The sequence below is a fragment of the Penicillium longicatenatum genome (genome assembly GCF_028827895.1).
Source record: "Penicillium longicatenatum strain IBT 33135 chromosome Unknown contig_4_segment0_segment0, whole genome shotgun sequence".
Classification (NCBI taxonomy): domain Eukaryota; kingdom Fungi; phylum Ascomycota; class Eurotiomycetes; order Eurotiales; family Aspergillaceae; genus Penicillium; species Penicillium longicatenatum.
The window spans coordinates 2,760,763-2,785,526 of NW_026643122.1; the positions used below are offsets into that span (position 1 = coordinate 2,760,763).

The 24,764-nt window shown below is 46.6% G+C and overlaps 11 protein-coding genes across 11 annotated transcripts; 8 read left to right on the forward strand and 3 right to left on the reverse strand.

Annotated features, from left to right (window-relative positions):
• Nucleotides 1-356: 356 nt before the first annotated feature.
• Nucleotides 357-2,153, reverse strand: N7484_007846 (cytochrome P450; the record flags this gene model as incomplete). The annotated part of the gene is made up of 4 exons (XM_057118233.1): nucleotides 357-510; nucleotides 565-728; nucleotides 790-1,908; nucleotides 2,091-2,153. The coding sequence occupies 4 exons, from the start codon at nucleotides 2,151-2,153 to the stop codon at nucleotides 357-359; spliced, it is 1,500 nt and encodes a 499-aa protein (XP_056971268.1).
• A 614-nt stretch (nucleotides 2,154-2,767) lies between these two features.
• On the reverse strand, nucleotides 2,768-4,204 carry N7484_007847 (fungal specific transcription factor domain-containing protein; the record flags this gene model as incomplete). The annotated part of the gene is made up of 2 exons (XM_057118234.1): nucleotides 2,768-3,481; nucleotides 3,542-4,204. 2 exons carry the CDS (start codon nucleotides 4,202-4,204, stop codon nucleotides 2,768-2,770), a joined length of 1,377 nt encoding a protein of 458 aa, XP_056971269.1.
• A 2,228-nt stretch (nucleotides 4,205-6,432) lies between these two features.
• N7484_007848 (SDR family NAD(P)-dependent oxidoreductase) lies at nucleotides 6,433-7,137 on the forward strand (the record flags this gene model as incomplete). The annotated part of the gene is made up of 2 exons (XM_057118235.1): nucleotides 6,433-6,520; nucleotides 6,569-7,137. 2 exons carry the CDS (start codon nucleotides 6,433-6,435, stop codon nucleotides 7,135-7,137), a joined length of 657 nt encoding a protein of 218 aa, XP_056971270.1.
• An 853-nt stretch (nucleotides 7,138-7,990) lies between these two features.
• Nucleotides 7,991-10,114, forward strand: N7484_007849 (flavin-containing monooxygenase; the record flags this gene model as incomplete). The annotated part of the gene is made up of 6 exons (XM_057118236.1): nucleotides 7,991-8,286; nucleotides 8,348-8,353; nucleotides 8,407-8,434; nucleotides 8,487-9,247; nucleotides 9,307-9,999; nucleotides 10,063-10,114. 6 exons carry the CDS (start codon nucleotides 7,991-7,993, stop codon nucleotides 10,112-10,114), a joined length of 1,836 nt encoding a protein of 611 aa, XP_056971271.1.
• A 1,190-nt stretch (nucleotides 10,115-11,304) lies between these two features.
• On the forward strand, nucleotides 11,305-12,671 carry N7484_007850 (uncharacterized protein; the record flags this gene model as incomplete). The annotated part of the gene is made up of 3 exons (XM_057118237.1): nucleotides 11,305-11,720; nucleotides 11,787-12,280; nucleotides 12,343-12,671. The coding sequence occupies 3 exons, from the start codon at nucleotides 11,305-11,307 to the stop codon at nucleotides 12,669-12,671; spliced, it is 1,239 nt and encodes a 412-aa protein (XP_056971272.1).
• Nucleotides 12,672-12,701: 30 nt separating this feature from the next.
• On the forward strand, nucleotides 12,702-13,010 carry N7484_007851 (uncharacterized protein; the record flags this gene model as incomplete). Its single annotated transcript, XM_057118238.1, has 1 exon — nucleotides 12,702-13,010. The coding sequence occupies one exon, from the start codon at nucleotides 12,702-12,704 to the stop codon at nucleotides 13,008-13,010; it is 309 nt and encodes a 102-aa protein (XP_056971273.1).
• A 241-nt stretch (nucleotides 13,011-13,251) lies between these two features.
• N7484_007852 (NADH:flavin oxidoreductase/NADH oxidase) lies at nucleotides 13,252-14,547 on the reverse strand (the record flags this gene model as incomplete). Its single annotated transcript, XM_057118239.1, has 1 exon — nucleotides 13,252-14,547. One exon carries the CDS (start codon nucleotides 14,545-14,547, stop codon nucleotides 13,252-13,254), a length of 1,296 nt encoding a protein of 431 aa, XP_056971274.1.
• Nucleotides 14,548-14,974: 427 nt separating this feature from the next.
• N7484_007853 (uncharacterized protein) lies at nucleotides 14,975-15,984 on the forward strand (the record flags this gene model as incomplete). Its single annotated transcript, XM_057118240.1, has 3 exons — nucleotides 14,975-15,029; nucleotides 15,088-15,616; nucleotides 15,675-15,984. The coding sequence occupies 3 exons, from the start codon at nucleotides 14,975-14,977 to the stop codon at nucleotides 15,982-15,984; spliced, it is 894 nt and encodes a 297-aa protein (XP_056971275.1).
• Nucleotides 15,985-17,039: 1,055 nt separating this feature from the next.
• N7484_007854 (carbohydrate esterase family 5 protein) lies at nucleotides 17,040-18,001 on the forward strand (the record flags this gene model as incomplete). Its single annotated transcript, XM_057118241.1, has 2 exons — nucleotides 17,040-17,570; nucleotides 17,639-18,001. 2 exons carry the CDS (start codon nucleotides 17,040-17,042, stop codon nucleotides 17,999-18,001), a joined length of 894 nt encoding a protein of 297 aa, XP_056971276.1.
• A 731-nt stretch (nucleotides 18,002-18,732) lies between these two features.
• Nucleotides 18,733-19,862, forward strand: N7484_007855 (uncharacterized protein; the record flags this gene model as incomplete). The annotated part of the gene is made up of 3 exons (XM_057118242.1): nucleotides 18,733-18,958; nucleotides 19,025-19,420; nucleotides 19,489-19,862. 3 exons carry the CDS (start codon nucleotides 18,733-18,735, stop codon nucleotides 19,860-19,862), a joined length of 996 nt encoding a protein of 331 aa, XP_056971277.1.
• A 3,412-nt stretch (nucleotides 19,863-23,274) lies between these two features.
• On the forward strand, nucleotides 23,275-24,417 carry N7484_007856 (uncharacterized protein; the record flags this gene model as incomplete). Its single annotated transcript, XM_057118243.1, has 1 exon — nucleotides 23,275-24,417. The coding sequence occupies one exon, from the start codon at nucleotides 23,275-23,277 to the stop codon at nucleotides 24,415-24,417; it is 1,143 nt and encodes a 380-aa protein (XP_056971278.1).
• Nucleotides 24,418-24,764: the final 347 nt, after the last annotated feature.

Here is a 24,764-nt window from a genome sequence, read left to right on the forward strand (position 1 = left end):
CCGATTTATGGCTACATAATCCAGGCGAGAAAACAAGTGGAGCACCCGTTCGCCAAGACTTTGAGTCATGGAGGCCGCAGAATCATAATCAGCATGACGTTAATTTCTTCAGCGTCTAGAGCCACGAATTTAACCTTTTAATTAAAATGCGCGGGAGTAACGAGAAAACATCCAATTAACCAATCAAATTGCGAGTTAGAGAAAAGAATTCATTCTTGCCGTAAATGTGCTATGCAGTAAAGATGAATCATTCAAATGGCTCTACTGCGCGGCCTCAGCCTTACTTTAAATTCTCTTTATCGATACCAGTTGGAACGGACTTTCTTTCCATCGGTCTCCGGAACTGTCATGCCTATTTAGATTCTCCGCTTCAACTGGATCATCAGATCGTTCTTCTCCCACAAGAAGAAAGTCTTCTGTTTTTCCCAACCGACGGACTCGGGGAGAAGAGAAAATTCAAAATTATATAAGACTTTCGCAAGAATCAGACGCATTTCGTGGTATGCCAGACTATTCGATCGTTAGCTATTGGCCTTTTTGACGGACATCTGAGAAAGGTTGTACTTCTTTCCAAGACAGTTGCGGGGGCCAAATGAGAATGGTTGAAAAGCTGCTTTATTGTCGCTGGAAAACTCATCGCCTATCCAACGCTCAGGAACGAAGTCCTCCGGTCGCTTGAAATTCTCGGGGCTGTGGAAGGTAGCCCATTGGTGAACGGAAACAGCGATCTAAGATGATTAGAATATCAGTCATCCATCGAAACCTCAAGAAAATGGAATGCGCAGTTACCTTGCCTGGAATATGTTCCCCACACACAATCAATCCATCATCAGGGGTGATACGAGGCAGACCAACAGGAACTGGAGGGTAGATGCGCAAAGCCTCCTCAATGCACGCATTAAGATAAGTCATATGCTCTAGTGCCCTCATCTCAATATCCTCATCCTTCTCAAAAGTATCGTGAATCTCTTTCACAATGATATCCATTTTAGTAGGATTCATTAAGAGATAATAAAGCAACCCACTCAGCGCAGTAGCTGTAGTCTCAGTACCCGCAACCATGAAGACTTGCGAGTTGGCGTACATCTCCGCTCGACTAAGACGTAGATCCTCTTTCTGATTCATCACAATACCCCAGATATCAGGTTTCTGCATCGTGTGATTCCCGTCAATTCGTTTATCGACGCGACCCTGAGAAGCCTGATAATGAGAGATGCTTTGCTGCTTCAATGCCTTTGGAATGAGCCTCTGGGCGATAGGCGCAGTCCAAGGCCAGTAGCGCGCTAATCTGCGCAAAGCATTCGTCTTCATACTGACGAATACAGCGGAAACCCAATTTGTGTTTCCAGTACCAGCTAACAGATCCAAGGAATCACCAAATGTCAAATCACCCATGATATCGAAGGTCGTCAGATTTAACAAGCGAACAATGTTAATTTTCGCCTCTGGATCTTCCTTGATCGTCACCTGGAGCTTCTCAACTAGCATATCCACATACCGACAGATCAGCGATTGTTGTTCCCGGAGAGCGCGATCCGAGAAGGCGTGTGAGAAGTTGCGTCGGAAACGTGCGTGATTGGGCCCATCTGCGCGGATGATATCTGGGGCTCCATTGAATGATGGCCCGTAGAAGCGTGTGTCCTTTTCCGTGACTTTCTTTCCGCCCGCGGCGTGGCCGTATATTTCTTTCCAGGCTTCTCCGCTTGCATAGCTTAGCTCGTCTGGTGCGACGCGGACTACATCACCGTGTTTGATGTGAAGCTCATTGACCCATTCGCGGAGGTCGCCTTTAAAGGTATGGTAGAGTTGGGGTATCCGTGATGCAGCGGCGAATGTTGGGCCTGGGTATTTGGCGAGTGGGTTGATGAAGACTTCGTAATACACCTGCGATATACATACGAGTACGACCTGATCGAAGCAAGTTAGTGAGTCATTTCTCATGAAATTGAATAAGAAACTCTGCATCTAAAGGGAGGTAGAAGGGGCGTGTTTTAGGATGTTGACATTTGGTGGGGTGGTGGACAGATGAAAAAGAGGTACGAAAACAAAGCCTATGCCACCATGCCATCTATCAAAAGCGAAAAGCGTACCGAAATGATAAGAACCAGAATGAAGTTTTCCTGAAGAAAATTTGACGCGGATTGAAGAAGCATCGTTGAATCAGAGTCAGTCTTCTTCCGGCTAATAGTGCTCAATTAGATGGAATGATAGCATAATGCTAAAACAAGAACATGGGCGAGCAATCTATTGACATCTAATATAATCAGATGCCCGTTTTTATGCCGCTTCGTTTGAAGCTTATGCAGAGAAAAGTCTGCATAGCATTGATGCATGTAAAAGCTTTATCTTTTGCGGGGTTTGTGGTAGCTTTTTAGTCTGTAATTACAAGTTATTGACCCACTTTTACTCCGAGATGTGAGGTGTCATTGGAAATTCCCAGTTTTATTCACGTATCTCTGCATAAAGTTAGGGGTATAATTCATCTACGTGATACATGAATGCTTCCGCGGAATATTTATCGCCCCACTGGGTCTTTATTTGTTTCCGTGTCATCATCTAGTGATGTCAGTGAATCATTCCGTAAGTGCGCTCCTTTTACTGGAACTAAATTATGAAGAGTAATACGATCGACGATATTATTCACAATCTCCACGCACCTTCTCGCAGACCAAGGAGACTTGAGACATAGAGGCAATCATGAACAGCAGGAGAAATTTGAGCTTTGAGCCTGAATATAGGATTCCGTTATACAATAATAACAAATGTATTAGAAAAGATCCCCTCTGAAGTCTGTCGCGGAACAATCTGAAGAAAGTGGAGCCCCGAACACCATCTCCTCAGGGTCCATGCCCATGAGAAGATGACACTGTAGTTCGTCCAATTTGTAAGGACAACCGTCGGTCGGCAAACTTTCAGGTATAAACATAGAAGACAGAAATTTCTGGTTCTGTGGCTCTGAATGAGTATGTGCCGCTGAGCTTCTATCCTGTTCCGATCGATCGACGAAGGTTTTCCAAAATGTCTGAGAGAATATGTCCAGATCCGCAGAACAATCCAATGGGAGGCTTTGATTCGCTGGGTCTTGCCGTGGAGGAGATGCTGTGAGTTTCTCAGGGGGTTTAAACCCATTGTCGGAAGGCAGAAGATCCTGTAGATATTGGTATACCTTGGATGCTGTTGCGACTGATTTGGACAGCGTTTGAAGAAGTTGGCTGGCGCCGTACACCATTTGCCTGAGAAGTTCATTTGAGACTACGGGGGCTGGGTGACACTCTTCTGGGATGAGATGGTAAAGACTTTCGACCAATGCGGTAGTCAGAATATAGCCGGATGGCTTCAGAGAAGTGGTTGTGATCATATAGCTTCGAATTGCTTCGATGATTGCCTCGCAGATTGAAACCGATGTTTTGCGGCGCTCTAGGTCATGTTCCTTAGAAGTGAGAGCCTTATGGCGAATACTCAGACGGAGGGATTGGAATCGCTAGAAATCATGTTAGCGTGCTCCGTTCCAGGTCCAATGTCAACAATGGATGCTTTATACCAAAAATCCAATCAGCCTCTGGCGGATATGTGCTGCCCCTTCAACGCACATGTACTCTGCGACCATGGAAGACTTCCAATGAAGGCTTGAAGGTATTTGCCGATAAGAAAGAACAATTCGGGTATCCATCATCTGCGATTCTTCCCAGTCATCAGCCTTTGGAGCTTGGGGTGAAAAGAAGCCGTCCCAAATATGAGCCCATAAACGACTAAATGAAACAAGGCTTTGCAAAACTTCGTACTTGCTAGAGCCTATATCGCTGTGGACTTTGCTGAAGTCGCTCACCGCACTTTCATCCTCACGCAGAAAGTATGTGATGCCGCATTTTTGGGTAATGCGCTTGTCAAGGAAATATAGTGTCCACCAAAGTCCCTGACGGGAAACCAATTCGCAATCGTCACTTGGCCATAGAGCTTGGTTATTGAGTCCGATTTTCAGCGCAATTTGAAACCCCTGTGTGATGCTCTGTAGGGACATGTGATGCATGGACATCTCGAGAAGATAGGCAGATGAAGTAATGTGGTAGATGACGGTTTCAAGGTCAGCGTCATGGAGTTGATTGAAATGCTGCATCAACTTAAGCCCCTGCAAGTAGCTCCGCGAGATTGGTCGAGGTTTGCAGGACTCAATAGGGCGGGTGAGAGAGTCGGCGTACGCTAGCATGTTCAAGAGAAAGCCAATGATCTTGCAATTATCAGGTCCTATCACAATCCGATGACTTTCTGTGTCATATCTATGGAGTGATAGAACCATTGATAATCGCTCATAAATTATGGTTTGATTGAGGCATGGGAAGTAGGATTCAAATTCCTGGAAAAACACGCTGACAAGTTCCCAAAGGACTGGCGGCTCTGGTAAAGTGACCGTGGCTAGCGCAGGTTGTGAATGATTTTCAATGTCACCCAAGGTGCTGGATCGGCGCAAGTTTCTTAGCGCATAAAGCTGAGATCCAATTGGCAGGCTGTTCAGCGAAGGGGTTGTGACCCCGAGCATGTCCGGCTCCATAGGTTCCTTCAGGGGACTCGGAATGTCTTGATAGGAGGCGAAACTACCAACCGAGCAATTATCAAAAGTATCATTCTCTGAGATATCGCATATAGAGGGCGAAATTTCTTTAGGAGATCGATCAGAGTCATTCACCCTCATAGTATTATAAGATATAGTGGCAGGCATGTCCATGTCTTGAAAGCCTCGCTTTTCGGAGAGTGCTTTCACCTGATCCTGAAGTTGTGAAAGCTGTTCTTTCAAGGAAATAGACGTTCGGCTTCGTTTTCGCGGTTGCGACTTTGGAGAAGTTTCTGCAGTGTGTCTGGATCTTGTAAGTACCTGGTTACAATGGAAAAAAACAATAAAATCAGACATAAAAGGACCTACCCATTCTTGGTACGTTTCTTCTGGGTCGGCATTTCATGTTGAATATCTCCCGCATATTGGCAATCGATTTTTCTAGTGTGACAACTGGAACATTTGGGCTCTCCTGAACACTATTCGTACATTAGTGACACTATTCATACCAAGAACGCTGGAAGGAAGATAAAGATTTAATGCACGTGCGGTACTGACCTTCACTTTCCGGCGCTGACACTCGAAACTAAATAGCACGAAGGTCAATACGGTGGGTAAATGAGAAGCGAAGACACCTACCATGCTTGTGATGTATATTTATCACGCTTAGAGCCTTCCTTACGACCTGCTTCCTTCGGCATAAGGGGGGGCATGCGATGTCTTCGTTTACAAATAGGTGTGTAGATTTTATTCCTCTCAAGCCAGAGAAAAAGTGTGATGTATGCGATATTGAGATTTAAAAGAGGTATTCCATGAAGAGAAGAAGATTGAAGGCAAGAAAACACGAGACAAAGAAAGTCCGGGGAGGCGTAGATCCCTGGTTTTGCTAGTGCATAACCCGTGCGGGGAAAACTGGCTATGGCGGATAGTCCGGGAAACGCTAGTCAATGAAAACGAAAGTTATGTTTTACGACGTACCCCACTCCCGCCACCGAACATCGTCTTTGGTCAGCCAGTGGTCACAAGTCAAGGGAACATGCATTGAGTTTCATTATATCCAGGTGGTTCCCATGTACCTTTGAGGGTTGTGTTCAATGGAGATTCATGATTCAAGTTGCGACCAGGCTAATAGTTCGGTCGGCTGCTGTTTGTGCTAGGAAGCACAATCTGAAAAACAACACACTGACACGAAAAAATCCATATCGGTGGTCGAAAGCCAATTGGTTTTTCTCAGGCATTTATGTTGCGAAGGCAGTAGATAAACGCATATGTGCATTGCATACGTAAGTCTGCAGCCCTGATGGAAAAGGGTGAGAAAAAACTTCAGCGCAGACAACCTTTTGGAAGTACATATTGCGTGCTTTAATAGAACAATAATGATCCTACTGACCTTGAGAAGTCATTTGAGGATCTCCTGATGACATTTGAATGGGTAATCTTTACGGAATCGTATTTCCACGGAAGATCGCTTAAAATTTCCGGTCTAATACCGGGTTCGGTGAGTTTACAGTGCGTGCATGCATCATCTCAATATATACGGAGCTTGACGTAGCGAAACATGAGTAGGGGATCAACATTGTAGGAAGCTTTGGAGTTCTGAAAAACCATCTATTCGGATCCCATTTTGAAGGCAATCGTCAACATGTTGAATGGAGGGAAAACATTAGATGGAGTGGCCCTGGTTACTGGCGCAGGTTCGCGAAGGAACTCTCTAATTGGATTGCAAATGGAAACTCATCGTGGAAATAGGATCTGGTATTGGGCGTCAAATATGTATTGCCTATGCTCAGGCGGGGTGCAGGGCTATTGTATTGGCTGATGTCAACCTCGAGGGAGTTCACGAAACCATTTCGTTGATAAGGACTCGAGGGTATAGCGCGAAGACCATGGCACTGGAAGTAAATGTCGCAGATACCATTTCAGTGAGAGATTTGGTTGCGCAGACTGTCAAGGAACTCGGAAGCTTGGATTATGGTTCGTCTTCGAATTGATGCGAGACTGCCACTGACACTGGAAATACAGCCGCCAATGTTGCCGGAATCACAACAAAAGCCCGAGTCTCAACCGCCAACTACCCACACCAAGAGTATGATAAGATCCTGGAGATAAATACAAAGGGTATCATGATCTGCATGCAGGAACAGATTCAGGCAATGCAGAAGCAAGCGGCTACTTGCACACCTGGAATCGAGAACTCACTTCGAGCGCAGCGAGGAAGCATCATCAATATTGCCTCTGTAACTGGTTTTGCTGGATTGCAAAACATGATGCCATATAATGTTTCCAAGCATGCCGTGCTTGGTCTCACCAAATCCGCAGCAATTGACCATGGTCGCGACGAAATTCGTATCAATGCTGTCTGTCCGGGTATGACTGAGACGCCCATGGTTGCGGCTCGGACGACTTCGATCCCCCGGAAGGCCAGTGGCTGGGCAGTAGATGGGAATGGAAGGCAGCGACTTGCTATCCCTGAGGAAATTGCGGATGTTTGCATATTTCTGAGTGGTTGTGGAGCCAGCTATATGTCGGGGTCATCGGTTGTGGTGGATGCCGGACATCTGGCGGCAAGGCGATATGAGAGTAACTTGTAATCTAATACTTGATACTACTCAGACGAAAACAAGAAATTCATTTCGAGACAAATTGCTGAAACGTGTTGGAGCGGGAAGGGCGAAACAAGGGCGAGGAATAAGACAATCCGAGAGCTCCAATCCATTTTGCCTAAAAGCAGAGACATGACGTACATGAAGCGAGCCCACAACATTGAAATGATAAGAAAATGCTTGATGTACGGCAGTTCTCACTTTTGTGTGCAGTTGACGAACCAGATTAAATTAGCTACACTGTAAACGATGCCCATGGTTATATTCTGGGCCACGGATCCAGGCACTGAGTCACCTAACTTGCTCTCTTTTCTTTTTCATATAGAGATCACGTAATGCTCATCTACGCTTCCCCCCCCCTTTATCTGTTGGCATGATGGACGATTTATTCTTACGCGTCTGGGTTGGATTTTTTTGTTCTTTTGAATATTGTGTTTTGTGTACTCGAGATGAGAAAACCGTAAAAACCTTGAGTGATTCCAGTCCAGTTGACTCCATTTTACCTTTCCCGCCTTCTCTCTGCTTAGCCCTTTCTAGCAACGGAGATTAACTTCTGGCCCTCGAGTACCTCTTTGTCTAGAATATTGCGGTCATTCCGCGGAATGGTTTTTGCCGTGGCGTGTTTGAGATCCGGAATGATTACGGTACTGCGGCCGATTGTTACCGTTAATTACAAAACATTTGAACGATTTGTACCGGAACTGGAGATCCAACTGCTTCATTGATTCGGGCAATAACATTTATACTAATACTGTAGTATAATTTCTAAAGCCAAGAAAATTTTTCAATCTGTTTTAATCTGTGATTTATCTCTTCACCAGAAATACGACCACGCTCCATCATGCCCAGACAAGCTCAAGAAGATGTTCTCAAATCCTACGCGGAGAGTCTACCGCCCAATGTGTCACAAGGGGAGGCAACAGAATTTTACAACGGATTAGATGAAATTGCATATGCTATCTCAAGATTACCGTTGGGTACACCTCGAGCATTGAAAGTAATTTGCGTTGGTGCAGGGTTCAGTGGCTTGGCGTTCGCGCGAGAAGTCGAACTTGGCAACCTGACTAACGTGAAGCTCACCGTATACGAAAAAAATGCCTCAGTTGGAGGAACATGGTATGAGAATCGATATCCAGGGTATGCCCATTTGTCTCGCTCCGAATTGACTATCGGAGTTCCTCTACTGACTTGCTGACAGATGCGCGTATGTCACTCTTCCTTACCACCATTTTAGGTTGACACTAAATCAGATCATAGCTGTGATATTCCTGTGCATAACTATCAGGTATCGAGTCAGAAAACTGTATTTGCATAGCGTTCTACTGACAAATCTCTAGTACTCCTGGGCCCCATGTCCGTACTTCAAAAGCTACTATGCTACCGGGAAAGACATCCATACGTACATCGAAGCAGTCGCCGATCAACACAACCTCCGAAAATACGTGAAAGTCTCCCACAAAATTATCGGTGCCAAGTGGATTGAAGAAAAACAAAAGTGGCAGGTGAAAATTGTCGCGACCGACGGCAGAGACGTGATGGTCAGCAATCGATTCAACAAAGACGGGGAGTCTGGAGAGCCTTTCATTGAAGAATGTGACGTACTTATCAATGCCGGAGGATGCTTCAATGACTGGAAGTGGCCGACAATTCCTGGAAGAGAAATCTTCAAGGGTGAGATGATCCATTCTGCAGCTTGGCCAAAAAACGCCGATCTCCAAGGCAAGATTGTCGCTTTGATTGGCAACGGCAGCACGGGTGTCCAAATCCTTCCCAATATCCTTGATGATGTGGAAAAGGTTTATGTCTACATTCGTAGCAAGACATGGGTAACGGCTAATTTTGCTCAGAGGTTTGCTGGTCCGAATGGCGCAAATGTTTTCTTTACAGAGGAACAGAAGGAGCGCTGGGCGAAGCATCCTGATGAGTATCTTCTGTATCGGAAGCAGGTTGAGTCAGAGCTGAACTCTCGTTTCCGTCTCTATCTCAAGGATTCAGAGGCGCAAAAACAAGCTCTTGAATACTCCATCTCTCAGATGACTGAAAAGCTCTCTGCCAAGCCAGAAATCGCCCCAAAGTTGATTCCAGAATTTTCTGTTGGGTGAGTGAATCCCATTTTGCCATACGGAAAGGTGAAGCTAACAAAAGAAAATCCTACAGCTGTCGGCGTACAACACCAGGGAACGGTTATCTTGAGGCTCTGTGCTCGCCTAAAGTTGAAGTCATTTGGGGAGGCATCGATTCTTTCAATGAGACTGGTCTTCTGGCAGAAAATGGTCAACAACGAAAAGTTGACACGATCATTTGCGCGACAGGTTTCAACATGTCATTCTCGCCTCGTTTCCCTATCATCGGTCGCAATAACGTCAACTTGCAGGATAGGTGGGATGAAAACCCTGAATGCTATCTCTCAGTCACCGCTGCAGATATGCCAAACTACTTCATTTACCTTGGTCCAGCAAGTCCTCTTGGACACGGCAGCGTCGTCAGCTCCCTCGAGCGCGTGACAGAGTATATTGCCCAATTTGCTCGCAAACTTCAAACGGAGAACTACAGCTCTGTTATGCCAAAACCACATATTCCTCGTGCATACCAACGTCAAGCTTTGGCCTGGTTGAAGAAAACTGCCTGGAGTTCTAATTGCGCATCGACATACAAAAATGGCAAACCAGACGGTCCTTTGATCTCACTTCATCCCGGGTCAAGATTACACTATTTTCAGCTTCTGAGTCGGCCTCGCTGGGAGGACTTTGACTGGACCAGTCTATGCGAGGATGTTGATCTTACCTTTGCCTGGCTAGGTAATGGATTTATCGCTGAGGAATGTAAAGAAAAGACAGAAGAAGATCTGACGTACGTACCTCGCCTCATCGAGCTAACTCAAGAATATTTGCGGCTGATATTGATTTTATGCAGCTGGTTTATACCTCCAGTTCACCCCGAAAAAATGATTAAAGCGACATTTTGAGACTTGTTTCTGCCTGAAATATCCCATTGAATTTCATCTTTAATCATGATATATATCTGGACTTGAGTGAGTTGGAATAGCTTAGAGAGTATGTTCACAGCGACACGTTTAATGAAGGCGGTCTCTGCCAGGCTTTGTTGGCCTTTTCCGGCGGGCGAACTATGACAATCATCCAAGTAACCATCGTCACTTCTCTCTTGTGTTCATTTCCCGCCTACCCCTGTTCTATATGATAGTGTAGCCCGAGGATCTTCAGTGCCTATATGAATATCCTCTCTCCCTCGGTAGCTCTACCAGTTGCATGACCCCGCCAGTCTGCAATGTTCCATACTATCATTTTAGCTTCCTGTAGAGAGGACGAGATTGAATCGCGGACATTTTCTAAAGCATCTAATTGCTTAGGCATATGAGTCTCTATATATATGGCTTTTAGGCTTTCTTTTTTCATCTCAATAAACTAGCATTGATGGTCTAGTGGTTATGATTGCCGCCTTCCATTACTTGGTCAGCGGCAGAGCGGGGTTCGATTCCCCGTCAATGCATTTCTTTTTGCGGCCTGGTGAACTCGCGAATAACATCAATTTACATCAATTTCTTTTCTCAGGATACCAGTTTTTTTGTTCTCCAAATCCATAGTTGAGCACGTCCTCATGACCCAAGGAGGGTTCGTTCACTGGGCCACCTGGGCTACGCATGTCTCGACCCACAAAGATTAGTACATCAACAACAAAACACTGTCCCATCTTTTCTATCTTTTATCTATTCCACAAAACCTTGAAACAAACGAACAGCCCTTGTCAACCTTTGCATGACCACAACATATAGTTTGATACCGTGACAACCCTGAAATCTACCCCGCGATCACCAATGACTCGCAAAGCCTAGCCTAGTCTGGGGCTAAAGTTTATTTCTTTGACCATACCATTCCGAACTTGTTATTTCCTTCCGTGGAAAGATGGCAAGCCACATTCTGCGAAATGCGGGGAATGGGTTAGATCTGGTACATCATCTATGGTTGTCAGCTTCAGCCGCTGGGGCATCGGCATTTAACACCGGTTGATGTTGAAAAGACAACATCAGTACGTAGATTCAGACTTACTTATTTAAAGTCAAGCTTGAGTAATATAATGAATGCAGTAAAATTGGAAGTAATGGTCAATATACCAAAATCCCAAACAATTATCAATATCATGCAGCTCAAAAAGCTAGAACCCGCTGAGACGCTACGAAGCCGGGACGACCAGTTCCATAAAAAACAACATGTCAACTTGTACACCGCAGCAGTTGTCTTCTTTATCACTCTCAGCTCCGCTGCTTATGGTTATGCAGGCTCTGTCATCGCGACAACCCTCACACAACCGTCTTTCGTCGCACACTTCAAATTGGACACGACTCCAAATGCAGAATCTATCACAGGAGCCATGAACGCACTGTTTTACACTGGCGGCATACTTGGCAGTTTCTTCGCAGGATGGAGCAGCAAACAATTTGGACGCAAATTTTCGGCGGGATTTGGAAATAGTCTTCTCATCATTACTGGCGCGCTGATGACTGCATCTGTCAATCCGGCCATGTTCATTGCATTCCGTTTTTTCAGTGGTTTCGGGTAGGTATCATTCATTCAATTCAAGACTCGCTTTTGGTTGACATTTTTCTTTTTTCTCCTTTTAAGCGCGATGGTCATTCTTTCTAGTGTCCCCATTTGGGTTGCTGAACTAGCTCCACCCCGCCTCCGAGGCATACTTACTGACCTACACGCCGTGATGATGATGGTCGGGTATACACTTGCTTGCTATGTCGGATTAGGATTCTACTTTGTTTCAGGCAACAACCAGTGGCGAGGGCCCATCGCGCTTCAGATGGCACTACCAGTTGTTATCTTATGTGGCTTATATTGGTTACCAGAGTCACCGCGATATTTGCTGTCGAAGGATCGTGTTGAGGAGGCCCGTGAAATCATCCTTCGGATGCATTCTAGTCCAGATGATCCTGAGCAAGAATTTGCTCGACGGGAATTCTACCAAATGAAGAAGCAAATTCGACTTGATGCAGAATTTTCCACATCATACTGGAGCCTTTTCAAGAAACCATCCATGCGAAAGAGGTTGGCGATTACTATTTTCCTTGAGTTTGCGCTCATGAGCTCGGGTATCTTGGTTATTTTGAGTAAGTCACTGTTTCAATATTTATTCTAAGACATATTGCTAATCTTTCGACACTCATATCAGATTACGGCTCTATAATTTGGAAATCCCTTGGTTTCAACAGGGTTCAGATCCTCAACTTCCAATGCGGTTTCCAATTAACAGGCTTCGTCTTCAACATCATCGCCATGACATTTGTCGATCGTGTGCGCCGTCCCTGGCTAATTGCTGGTGGTCTACTAAGCTGCGGAGCCCTAGTGGGCACTCTTACAGCTCTACAAAGTTTCTACCTGGGGACCGAGAACCGTGCCGGGCTGGGCGCATGCGTCGCAATCATTTTCCTCTTCCAGGCCGCCTTCTCACTTGCTCTTGATGGGCCTACATACTTTTATATCGCCGAAATTTGGCCTTAGCATGTTCGTTCGCAAGGATTTGCTATTGCAATGGCTGTTCTTTCGGCCACCAACTTGATGTGGCTACAGGCGACACCTCACGCTATAAGTACTATTTCATGGCGCTGGTATTTGGTTTTTACGTGCATTCCGGGCGCTGCGGCTGTTATTGTTATTCTTCGCTTCAAGGATACGAGAAGCAAGCCGCTTGAGGAGATTGCGGCTATTTTTGGTGATCAAGATATGGTTGCTGTATATCAGCGAGAGTTGAATATTGGTACGCTTGATGAAGCGGATGACAGTGGACATGATAGCAAAAACATGTCCGGTCCGTCGGTGGAGATGGCTGAGAATGTTTGACTAGGGAGGTATATCTTCATAATCAGACTGCAAAGGAAGGAAAATACCCAAACTATCATTCTAGTCAAACCAAACTTTGGGATATGCTCCCTGTGCTAGGGTGGATTCGTCTAGTAAAGCCCCAGGGAGAGTTTAAATATAGTCAATCGTCCAAAAATAACATGAGTGTGGCCTTGCAATTTTCCATATCTTAGTCAATTAGCTTTTACCTATGAATTGAGTCATCTTCCTTATGCTATGATTATATTCTGGAGGTTGGGCCTGGCCGAAGACGCTGCAGTTGAACCGGCCAAGCGACATCAACTCCTAGCTCTGACGCAATCCTCAACACCCAGTCTGGCTCTCGAAGAAATTGCCTACCAACGGAGATTATATCAACTCCAGGTCCTCTCATTAGGCTACCCTGCACTAGATCGCGGGCTTGTTTGGCCTCAGTAATTAAGCCGACCGTTCCGACCAACAACTTGCTGCCTTCGGCTTTCAGGACCTGCTTGACTTTTAAAGCCATTTCAGTGTGTTTATCACCCCCATCAAACACATTGAATTCAGCCTCACAATGATTTCCTCCTGAGCTGACATCCATGAGATCGACACCCAGATCTGGCAACAACCTCGCCAGTTGAGTAGTCGACTCTTCCGTCCAGGTGCCAAGTTTCTTTCCAATCTCCGTGCTTTCGAGCCAATCGGTCACGCCCACTCGAACAAAGACAGGCATACTTTCCGGGACCACTGCTCTGACAGCGATAATGACCTCGATCAACAGACGGATTCTGTTCTTGAAGCTTCCACCATACCTATCGGTTCGGCGGTTTGTGACAGGGCTGAGAAACTGATTGATGAGATAGCCGTGTGCAGCATGAATCTCAACGACATCCACACCAGCATTCACAGCCCGTTGAGCAGATCTCGCATAGTTTGATATCAACTCCTTGATCTCCAACTCTGTCATCTCCTTAGGTACATGGTAGCCACCGGATGGATCAAAACCTTTACCATCCCATGAGTTCTCGCTACCTCCAGAAGGACCCAACACATCATCCGGCCACCCATTATCTTCCTCAGAGGCTCTTGCGCTCGACTTCCCCAGCTCCTGCGCTACCAATGGAGGCTGTGTACTCGACTTCCTTCCGGCATGCGATAATTGTACACCACAAAAACCCCCCTGGGAGTGAATGAAGTCCACAATAGGCTTAAGGCCCTGCTCTTGAGCATCATTCCATAAGCCTGGACAGTGCGGTGTGATGCGGCCATTAGGCTGAACACCTGTAGCCTCAATCATGGCCAACGCAGCACCCTTGAAAACATTGTGTCCGATCGTTGTAATATACAGGGGTGTCATCACGCCCGTGAGAGGTCCTGAGGATGCGATCGAGTAAAGACACATCGGGGAAACGCATATCCGATTCCTGAGAGTGATTGACCGAATGCGCAACGGTCGGAATAGGTCAGGTGTGTTTTCGTCGATTTTGTATGGCGTTCCGGCGGTGATTCGGAGTGGTGCCGGAGTAGAGGCTTGGGGTTTCAAATTCGGGGCCATTTTGATGATTGTTTGTAACAGCAATAGTGGTGTCTGCTTCGAATTATGAGCTACAGCCTTGCAGGTTTGTTAAGCTATATGGCATTCTGGGTAGCGGAACGATGCGGTGTGAAGGTGCTAAATTTCCGTTCGATTTGCTGATTGTGATTCAATACCGGGGATTATGCATGAGAGTGACTAGACCAATCACAGGAACTAGACTAGTCGGCATTTTATTTGGAGAAAAGAACATTTTGTTGATTCCGGAATTTTAGTGTTGGTTCCGCGGAATCCTCAACGCCGGGTGTGAGTTTTACAGCCGCTATACAGATGTTGGTTTTCAGTCTTTCAGGCTAGCTTTTATTCCAAAGTTCCCCTGCAGGCTCTTAGTTCCTGGTCAAAATTCTCCATAAGGTCTTCTTGAGTTCAAAAACCAATCGGATTAAGAATGCCGCCCTTAAATCCAAAAGGGAAGAAAGCGATCATTACTGGCGGAGGCTCGGGTAAATACTATGTGAAGCTGGAACCCCAAAATCCAACTGACTGAGAGCCTAATACCAGGAATCGGTCTTGGCTTCGCAAAAGCCTTATACGATAATGGCTGCTCTGTCCTCATAGCCGACCTCACCCTCCACGCCTCGGCCAAAGAATGGCTCCAAAGTATCAAAAGTCGCTCCTCCCCAATGGTTCGATTTCACAAAACCGACGTTACAGATTGGACACAGCTCGAATCTGCATTCGACGCTCTCGAGAAAGAATTCTATGGAGCCCCCGACATCATTGTCCCTGGTGCAGGGGTCTACGAGCCTTCGTCGAACAATTTCTGGGCTGATCTAGATAGTGCATCGCACTACAAAGTCTTTGATGTCAATATCATGCATCCAATTAAGACGTCCAGAATTGCCATTCGGAGATTACGTCGCGCTCAAAAGCCTGGTGTCATCGTCCATATTTCCAGTATTACGGCGCAGATTCCCAGTGTTGTGAATCCTCTTTATTCGGTCTCGAAGCAAGCGATCAGCCAGTTTGTGAGATGTATGGCACCTTTAGAAGGTCTGGCCGGTATTCGAGTTGTGGCCGTTGCACCTGGGTTAGCATTTACTCTGTCATGACAAGATTTTGACAGTCTGCTCATTTTACTTTGACAGAGTCGTGGATACTCCCTTGTTCCGCGATAGCGCCAAGGCTCGGGCGCACATTGACCTGGAAAACGATTTCACGCTTCCACCGGAAGAGGTTGTCAATGCTATGATGTCACTTGTCACAAACTCAACGTATTCTTCGGGAACTATACTTGAAATTGGCGATATTGGTGGCTGGCGAGAAGTGGATCTTTTCAATGATCCAGGTCCTCAAGGACGATCAACCCTGCCGAGGCCGAAGGCCAAAGACGCTATCAAACTTGTTGAAGATGCATTAGCGGATGATGCAGGGGTATTCTTAAAGCCACGTCTGTAAATTGGGACAGGGCTCTGGTCAATAACTTATCTCGGGCTTTGTCTCGATATTGGGAATCGTAGCATGGAAGAAGTGATTCGCCACTAGGAAGAACTCACCTTAACCAGCACGAGACGTCGGATTGAAACGGAAGTACATGAGTCGAATTTACACCCATTGCACTAAATGCAAAACTTTTGAGATCTCTGAATCGATATTATATCCGATACAAATACGTAGTTATGTGTTAGAAACAAACTTTTTAACCATGGAACAACCCAAAACAGAGCCGGGCCATCAAGCCATACTTTCCATTAAACCCCAGATAGTTAATTGGCACAGTAAAGTTCATTTGGCTAGAGTCTTATAACTTATACCGAGGCAAAGTCTGGTTTCCATCCTGAGCGTTTCATGTTAAAGCCTAGCTGCAGGACCCTTTTTTCATCCATCGGGCGAACTTCCCGAATCAGGCCCCACGACCCAAAATTGAGTCGATCTATCCAATTTTCAATCTAGTCAACTCTCCAGAATTGCATGGTTGCCCAGTTTTAATCTGCAGACACACCGATCGGAATTTGTGCCTATCTGTCGCATTGGGTACTGTGGCGTAAAGGCTATTCATACAATTTCTGTGACTGTTGCCCGCTGCATAGTAGACGCGAGGAATCATCTGGGCAATCGACAGCCATTTTTCACCAAACATCCGTGCAAAAACAGAGAAAATATTCATGTCGAGGCGGTCTTTTTCAATAAAAATTTGGGATAGAATAGTGGACGAAATCGATCTGTCGGATAAAGTTCACACCCTGAACTACGAAACGGACGCTATGAAACAGGCTCCACTGTGCAGTTTCATCAGCCCTGTAAATCGATTCCTCAATTCTAGAAATTGAACTCAACCCGCGATGCAGACACTCAGACCAAGAATGATCCTCGGCACGTTTTGTTTCTGACAAGGTATAAAACCTTGTCTAATCCCTTCCATCTTGAGGACCATCCACATTCGTTCTTTCCTACAGTCTTTCCAGAGCCGGTCTCTTTCCTCAATTACACTTTCTTTTTTGGATCCCTTCACAATGAAGACAGCAGTTGTTCTCGCCCTGGTCGGCTCCAGCCTGGCTGCCCCCACCCCCACCATTAAGGAGCGCCAATTCGGCACTAGCAGTGGATTCGGCTCCCTTACCTCTCTCCTTGGTGACTCCAGCCTGGGTTCCTCCCTCGGTACAGGAACCAGCAGTGGACTCGGCTCCTGGACCTCTCTCCTCGCCGACTCTGGCCTGGGCTCATCCAGTGGCACAGGCACCAGCAGTGGACTCGGCTCCTGGACCTCCCTCCTCGCCGACTCCAGCCTAGGTTCCTCCAGCAGTGGCCTCAGCGGCCTCAGCGGCCTGAGTGGACTCCGCCACAAGCGCGCGACCGTGTCGTCAACCATGAACGGAGTCACTGAGAACAGCAGCTGTGAGCCCTTGACGCTCATCTTCGCCCGTGGAACTGGCGAGTTCGGCAACATGGGAACCGTCGTTGGACCTCCTCTCGCTACCAAGTTGCAGTCTTTGACTGATAACAAGGTTACCATCCAAGGCGTGAACTACGATGCTTCTGTTGCAGTATGTTTTCCCTTATGTCCCGCTTGAACTTAACAAGTCGGTACTAATGATTTCTTTTTTCATGATAGGGTGACGCAACCATGGGCGCAGACGGTGGTTCCGCCATGGCGACTCTCGTCAAAACCGCTCTTAAAAACTGCCCCAACACCAAGGTCGTTCTGGGTGGATACTCGGAGGGTGCTATGGTCGTCCACAACGCGGCCAGCAGCCTTACTGCGGATCAGGTGGCTGCTGCCGTGCTCTTCGGTGACCCATTGAAGGCCGAGAGCGTTGGCAAGCTCTCCAGCAGTGATGTGAAGGAGTTCTGTGCTACTGGTGACCCCGTTTGCTTGAATGGAGCCAATGTCATGGCTCACCTGAGCTATGGTTCTGATGCGACCACTGCTGCGGAGTTCTTGATCAAGGCTGCTGGCATCTCCACTAGCTCTTAGATGGGTTATATGCTATGCACTGATAGCCAAGATGCTATACTCTGAGATATGTTGTGAGTGGGGTTGGGAGGCTGTTACCAATTGCTTTGTAAGATCAGATTGAGACATCTGTGAAGATAAGTTTTGGTTACATGCATGTATGTGAGGATATTTTAGGATTAGCAATTCTAAAATTAGAAATTTGGTGTGAAATGCAAAATGTGTGGCATACTTAGAATTATTTAAGTAGATTCCGTAAGCTTGTGGCGCCACTACATGCTTGGATGCATGAGTCGTGCCCTGGTGGAAGAGGATAGAGAATGCCTGAAATCAGACAAAAACGTGCTACTGGAGATATACAATGCTGATTGGCTGTGATGACCCAAACCACATTACATAATCCACCGAGCCTACAAGCCGACATGTGGAGCCAATACACTGGGAACATTTAGCCGACACGGCGAATTCGGCGAGTTCGGCGAGAAGGAATTGAAGGGCTGATCCGATTACACGACAATAAAATCATCACCGGAATGATTCACTTTTCAAGATGAGAAATCAATTGCAAGCCACCTTGAGTTTTATTGTTTCTCCACTTCACACGCAGCGATGTTGATTATAAAAGGGTACAAGAATCCATCCACGATTTGTTTTTCAGAACAGCAGTTCAACAAGCATTGAGACTTCAATCCTACTACTTTCCATAACACAGCAACAACAAAATCAAGGAGCCCAAAAAGCATACCATCAAGATGACACCCAGAATTTTTGTCACTGGCGCCACTGGCTACATTGGCGGCCACACTACTGGAGAGCTGATCACCGCTCACCCCGAGTACCAAATCGTGACACTCGTCCGGAATGAAGAACAAGCAGCAAAGCTCCAGGCTCACTGGCCGGCTATCACCACTGTCATTGGAACTCTGGATGACGACAAGGTTATCAAGGAAGAGAGCGCCAAAGCGAATGTGGTTCTGCGTAAGTGGGCCCCGATCCTCTATGTATTCCTTTCTCATGGAGAAGGAGACTGACATCGAATATTAGAGCTCGCGAGCTCCGACCATATTCCGGTTGTGAAGTCTGCCATTGCCGGACTAGCGACTGGAGGCGGCAAATTGATTCACATCTCTGGTACCGGAGTTCTCAATGACATGTCGACTGGCCCTGGTAACCCATCACCGAGGGTGTACGACGACGTGGAAGACCTTGAGGACATCACTTCGCTTCCGGAGACTGCTTTCCACCGTGATGTCGATGATGCCGTTCTGACCGGAGGATCGCTGCACGGTGTAGGCACTGCGATTATTTGCCCTCCCCTCATATATGGTGTGGGACAGGGTCCGATCAAGAAGAGAAGCATGCAGATCCCCTTCCTCAGTGAGGCAATTTTGAAGAGAGGACGTGGCTTCACCGTTGGTGCGGGCAAGAATATTTGGGATCGTACGTAAAACCCATTCCTGTGCCTGCCCTTTCTTTTCAAGCCCACAAAATTCTAATAAAATGATCAGATATCTATGTCGGAGACTTGGCGAAGGCATGTGTGCTCCTGATTGAGGAAGCACTCAAGCCGCAAGGCGGATCTGCTCAGTGGGGCTCGGAAGGCTACTACTTTGCTGAGTCGGGTGAATTCGCATGGAAGGATGTTGCCGAAAAGATTACCCAGGCCACCAAGGAACTTGAAAAAATTCAGAGCGCAGAAGTTGATCAACTGTCTGTCGATGAGGCCTGCAAGTTTCACCCGTGGGCTCCGGTCTTGTGGGGAGGAAACTGCCGCAGCAGAGCGACGCGTCTTCAGTCACTGGGCTGGAAGCCCCAGGGTCCAACGATTTGGGAGTCTCTTCCTGCCATGGTCAAGGCCGAGGTGGATGCACTTGCCAATTGAGTCAGCTTTGTGGTCAAGGGTCTGTCTAAGGTCGCTGGTACCAGGGTACTAGGTTGATTTTTCATGTCAGAAACCTCCTTGATCCTGACCGCCACGTGTTGTTCAATGGGGACCATGATGATATGCAATAATATGCGCCTGAATAGATACGATTTATAGAATATTATGAGATTTTCTTACATGCTATGCGCACCTATCTATACTGCACGACTGAATATGTTGCCGGACGATTGTGATAATTTCATGTACTCATGCACAGGCATATGGTGTTTCTCTCAAGACCGTCACTAATCACGAGATAGGAGTTGCTGAAATGACAAATATCTGAGCAAGCAAGACAGCATTCAGCTGACATCCGACAGGGCTGAACGTTGGGTTTCGGATCTTGCCCGGCGCTACTCCCCATTCGGCCTCGTCTGCGCCTTTGGGGATGAACTTCACTTTCTCATCACAACCTGACTCATCGAGGTATGAAGATCTATGATCTGGGAACTTGCTGATTCTCTCGGTCTCATAAACATATATAGGCGCTCCCTGCGCCAAAGGCGTCCAGCACGAGATGGATAGGTGGGTCAATTCACTCTGGCGGCATCCCTTCCCAGTATCGTCGTTACCCCACTTTGGCGACTCCGACTGCCTTATCTACTGTCTCATTAGGGTTTTTAAGTGACTCGGTTTCTTACATCAAAGCAATAGCGAAGCCTTCTGCGGAAATATGAATTTTCAGCCTCCATTCAAATCGAAAGGAGGAATATCTTTAACTTTCGGATCCGAATCCATGGAAATTGACGTAAGCGACGATTCTTCCGGGAATATTCAAATGAGTGATCTTTACGATGAAGACTCCGAAGAGTCTGAACTCATGTCAGTGGGGAAGAGGAGTCATATAAGTAACTTTGGTATCCAACTGTCTGCAGCCAGCCCGCTTACAGTGTTGTTCTGCTTAGGTCATATCGATAGCTTGGCCAGGAAAGTCGAATCATTCATACTGGGAGCATATCCCACTTCACTGGCATCGAAAGTGGTGCAGCAGGCTCTTTCTTACAGTAAGGATCTTGTATTTGGAATATCAGCGGGCCGTTCTCACACCCCAGACAGGACTCTCGGTCATGACACCCCGTGTGCTTCCTGCAACAAATTCACTTAACCCCTATCTTCAATTCTGGCTGCCACTTTCAATGAATGACAAGGCTCTATTCTCGGCATTACTATCCGCTTCCCTTTCCCATCAAACAATCAATCGTCTCCTCGATGGTGGGGTCTCACTTTGGAGCAAAGACACTGAGCATGATCTTCAAGTTTCATACAAAGAGACGATCAGTGCAATAAATGACTCTTTAAGGGATCCGACCCGCGCTACAGCCGATAGCACTATATTAGCTGTTCTTATGGCAGTCGAAAAGCCAGATGTGCAGATTGACAAGCCCTGGGCTCAGGAATCTCCATTTCAGGCGCCACTTCAGGGCCTCCAGTGGCTGAAAGTTCATAGTGCTAGAGAGCCCAATATTTCCCACCAGGATGGCTTATGCAGGATTGTCAAACTGCGCGGGGGGCTTACCAATATTGCCACGCCGGGTATTGCGGCAGCGGCTTTCTAGTAAGTGATCATGGTCTGTCTTGGCGTCTAAGTTTGCTGTTCTAATTTTCGAAGTCGAGTACTTGTGAATTCTACCCTACTTCTTTCGACGCCGGAACTCCCTTTTTATCCGCTCTCAGGAACGCAATTCCAGTCACTCTGTACATTTACAAACAGGGGTCCCAATGCAGAGGCTCGAATGAAAATACTTGATGATGCTAGTCTAAAGCCATGGATTACATCTTCATTGTATGAACTAGCAGCCTATACGGTATCCATCGAAAGTTACATCCGAGGAGACACTCTAAGGCTTGATGCTCAATCCATGTGTGATAGGCGCAACCTTGCACAATACAATTTGATGTGCATTGCCCCTGAGAGTGGCTTGGAAGAGGAGAATGCTTTATCGGAAATTTGTCGTATAGGTGCAATTATCTACAGTATCGGCGTGACATTCCCACTTGCAGGAGTCGGCGCACCATTTCCGAAACTAGCAATGATGCTACAATGGGAGATTCAAAACAGTGGCATACTGGATAAACAACCACTTCTTCCAACCATATATCACCTTTTGCTATGGGTCCTGACAATGGGTGGCATTGCAGCTGCTGGGAGGCCTGAGAGAACATGGTACACAATAATCTTGGCAAATACGATGACTCAATGCCAAGTCACCGACTGGAGAGACTTGAAGAATTTACTGAAGGTCATTCTTTGGCTAGATAGTTCATGTGATATGGCGGGCAGGGAGCTGTGGAGCGAAGCGCGCTCTCAAATGCAGCGAACGTCTGTTCTTTCTGCGACAGAAAGATCGTCCCCATGTGCTCATTGTAAGGCAAGGAAAGTCAAATGTGGGAATGAACGTCCCTGCTACCACTGCGTCAGCAGTGGTCTAGATTGTCAGTCATTACTTCCTGAGGGGGATAAGAAAAGAGTGCATGTCTATTCAGTTCGAAAGAAGCCTTGTGAACTATGCAAAAGAAGGAGAGTTCGATGTGATAAAGGAAGTCCTTGCCAGCGGTGCCTAAATGGCGGATATGATTGTACTTACGCAGATCATAGCTAGATTCAGAAAAATTAATATCCTGGAGGAAACCGTAAATCTATCAAGCTTCTGAGAATTATGTAGCTGGGTCACTGTCAACATTAGTCACGAAGTCAGGTGACTTTCCCCGGTTGTCCGTATACGTAATCAGGCGGTGGAACAGCGACCAATGGGTGTCCCCTCGAGTATATGTGTCTGTCTGTCCATTCTGCTATCTCCAAGCACGCACCTTATGTGTGTGCTTACTAATATCATGTGATCTAGGTAGCTTACACCATCTAATATATGCCGACACCGGTTGCCCGTACCTTAATCGAAGCTGACAACCAAGAGCCCCTTCTGTCCACCAAAATCTCGGGTCTATTTACTACCTGCTGGGCTCCATTTTGTGAATTCATACCATGGTAATTGACTCTGCGGTGCAAGAGGCGCCTTTACGGCGCCGTTCACGCGATGGTACGCCTACTACCAAGCCCCCGCTTCTGACATCAACAATGTGCGCCCAGGCTGCTTCACCTGCAAGACACGAAAAGTTCGATGTACCAAAGTTGTCACGGAGTCAGAATCGAAGTTGAACAAATTGGCTCTTCAAAATGTGCAACGTGTGTTAGACTTGGCCTTGAGTGTCGATGGCATGCACCAGCACCTGGAGAACACTACATCATCCACCCAAGAGAAGGCGGACGGTGGCTCAACGATCAAGCCCAGCTCCAAAAAATCACCCAAAAACAGCTTCCCATTTTGATCCAGAAAACTTGATGAATGCGGGTACCTTAAATTTGGATCGATCCATGAACTCCCAACTAGAAAACCTTGGAGTTCTGGACCTGGGCTTCGATTTCGATATCGAAGGTGACCCCTTCGGCTTCAATATCCCTGGAGAAGGGCTGGATTTCATACCGTTACCTCCTGGAGAACTAACAGCGAATTTTCAGGATGCAGAAATGCCCATTGGGAACTTTACGGGCGCATATGCCAATATCCTAGTTGAAGAGGAAAAGTCTGTTGATCTGGATTCTGAAACACCCATTACGATCAACAACGAAAATTCACGTTTAGTTCAGCACTATTTAGATGTTATGAAGGAATATGCGAAGCTGGACGAATTTCCGCACAAGGCCAGCAATCTGTTTGTTTCTGCTTTCTCCAAATCGCTTCAATTTCCGCCTCTCTTTTATGCCATTTTGGCGTTCTCCGCTTCTCACCTCAGCGTTGAAGATGAATCTTACTCCCGTCAGGCCTCAAGATATACAAGTTTAGCAGATTCTTCATTCCAAAATCATAACAAAGGCGAGGATACGGATATCGACGCGTTATTATCCGCACTGGTTGTCCGCATTAAAACAGTGCATATGATGGGAGGTGAGGTTGAGACATTCCACAGTATCATGAAGGTAGCCGCGGATATCGTGTCATCTGAACGGGGCGCACAGGCTTTAGAAGATCCATCTAGTTTATCGCGACGGATAATCATTCGTCTTGCTATCTTGGATGCGCGAGCTAGTTGTTTTCGACTCGGCGGGGGTATCCTTGTCAGGCGTTTGTGCACACTACCATCTTGTTCGTTTATTTTCGAACGCGAACCGGACAATGCTTCCTCAAGAACTACCCTACTTAACTTACTTCAAGCGGACCTGTTCAAAGTCCGAGTTGCAGACCTGAACATACGATTACATGGTGAATTGACAGGTGGTAGCGACCAATCATGCTTAGGTATCCAGGAATTCAATGGTGTTTACAAGGAGATTTGTCACGAAATTGGAATAATTGAAAAGCGAATGGTCACCTTCGGCGATGACTTGACAAGCCCTCCATTCCCAGGGGATAGACCCATTGATTCAGCCTCTTACGATCGTCTTATTGTCTTATCAGCTCTTCATTCTGGACTCCTCTACCTCACTATGATTATCGTGCGTTTTTACATTAAGAATTAGCTTCAATTGGTCTGACTTCCATCTAGCCTTTCCCTTTGGACGGCTGTGAGAAGTCAGTCTCACGAATTCTTCTGACTCAACTCAAGGTTTCGCACGATCCATCACGAAGAGGCTCTCCAGGATCACTCATGCCTGCATCGCTATTTCTAGCCGGCGTGCATAACACCGATCCAATCAAGAGTGACTGGATCTTGGGGCTACTCGACAGAGGTATGGAGTGGGGACCATACATCGGGAAAACCAGACTACTTCTGGACTCTGTGCTTCAAGCACAGTCCAAAGGTATCAAGATCAATTTGCGTGATATCATGGACCAGGCAACTGGCCAATTTGTGATCTAACACGCC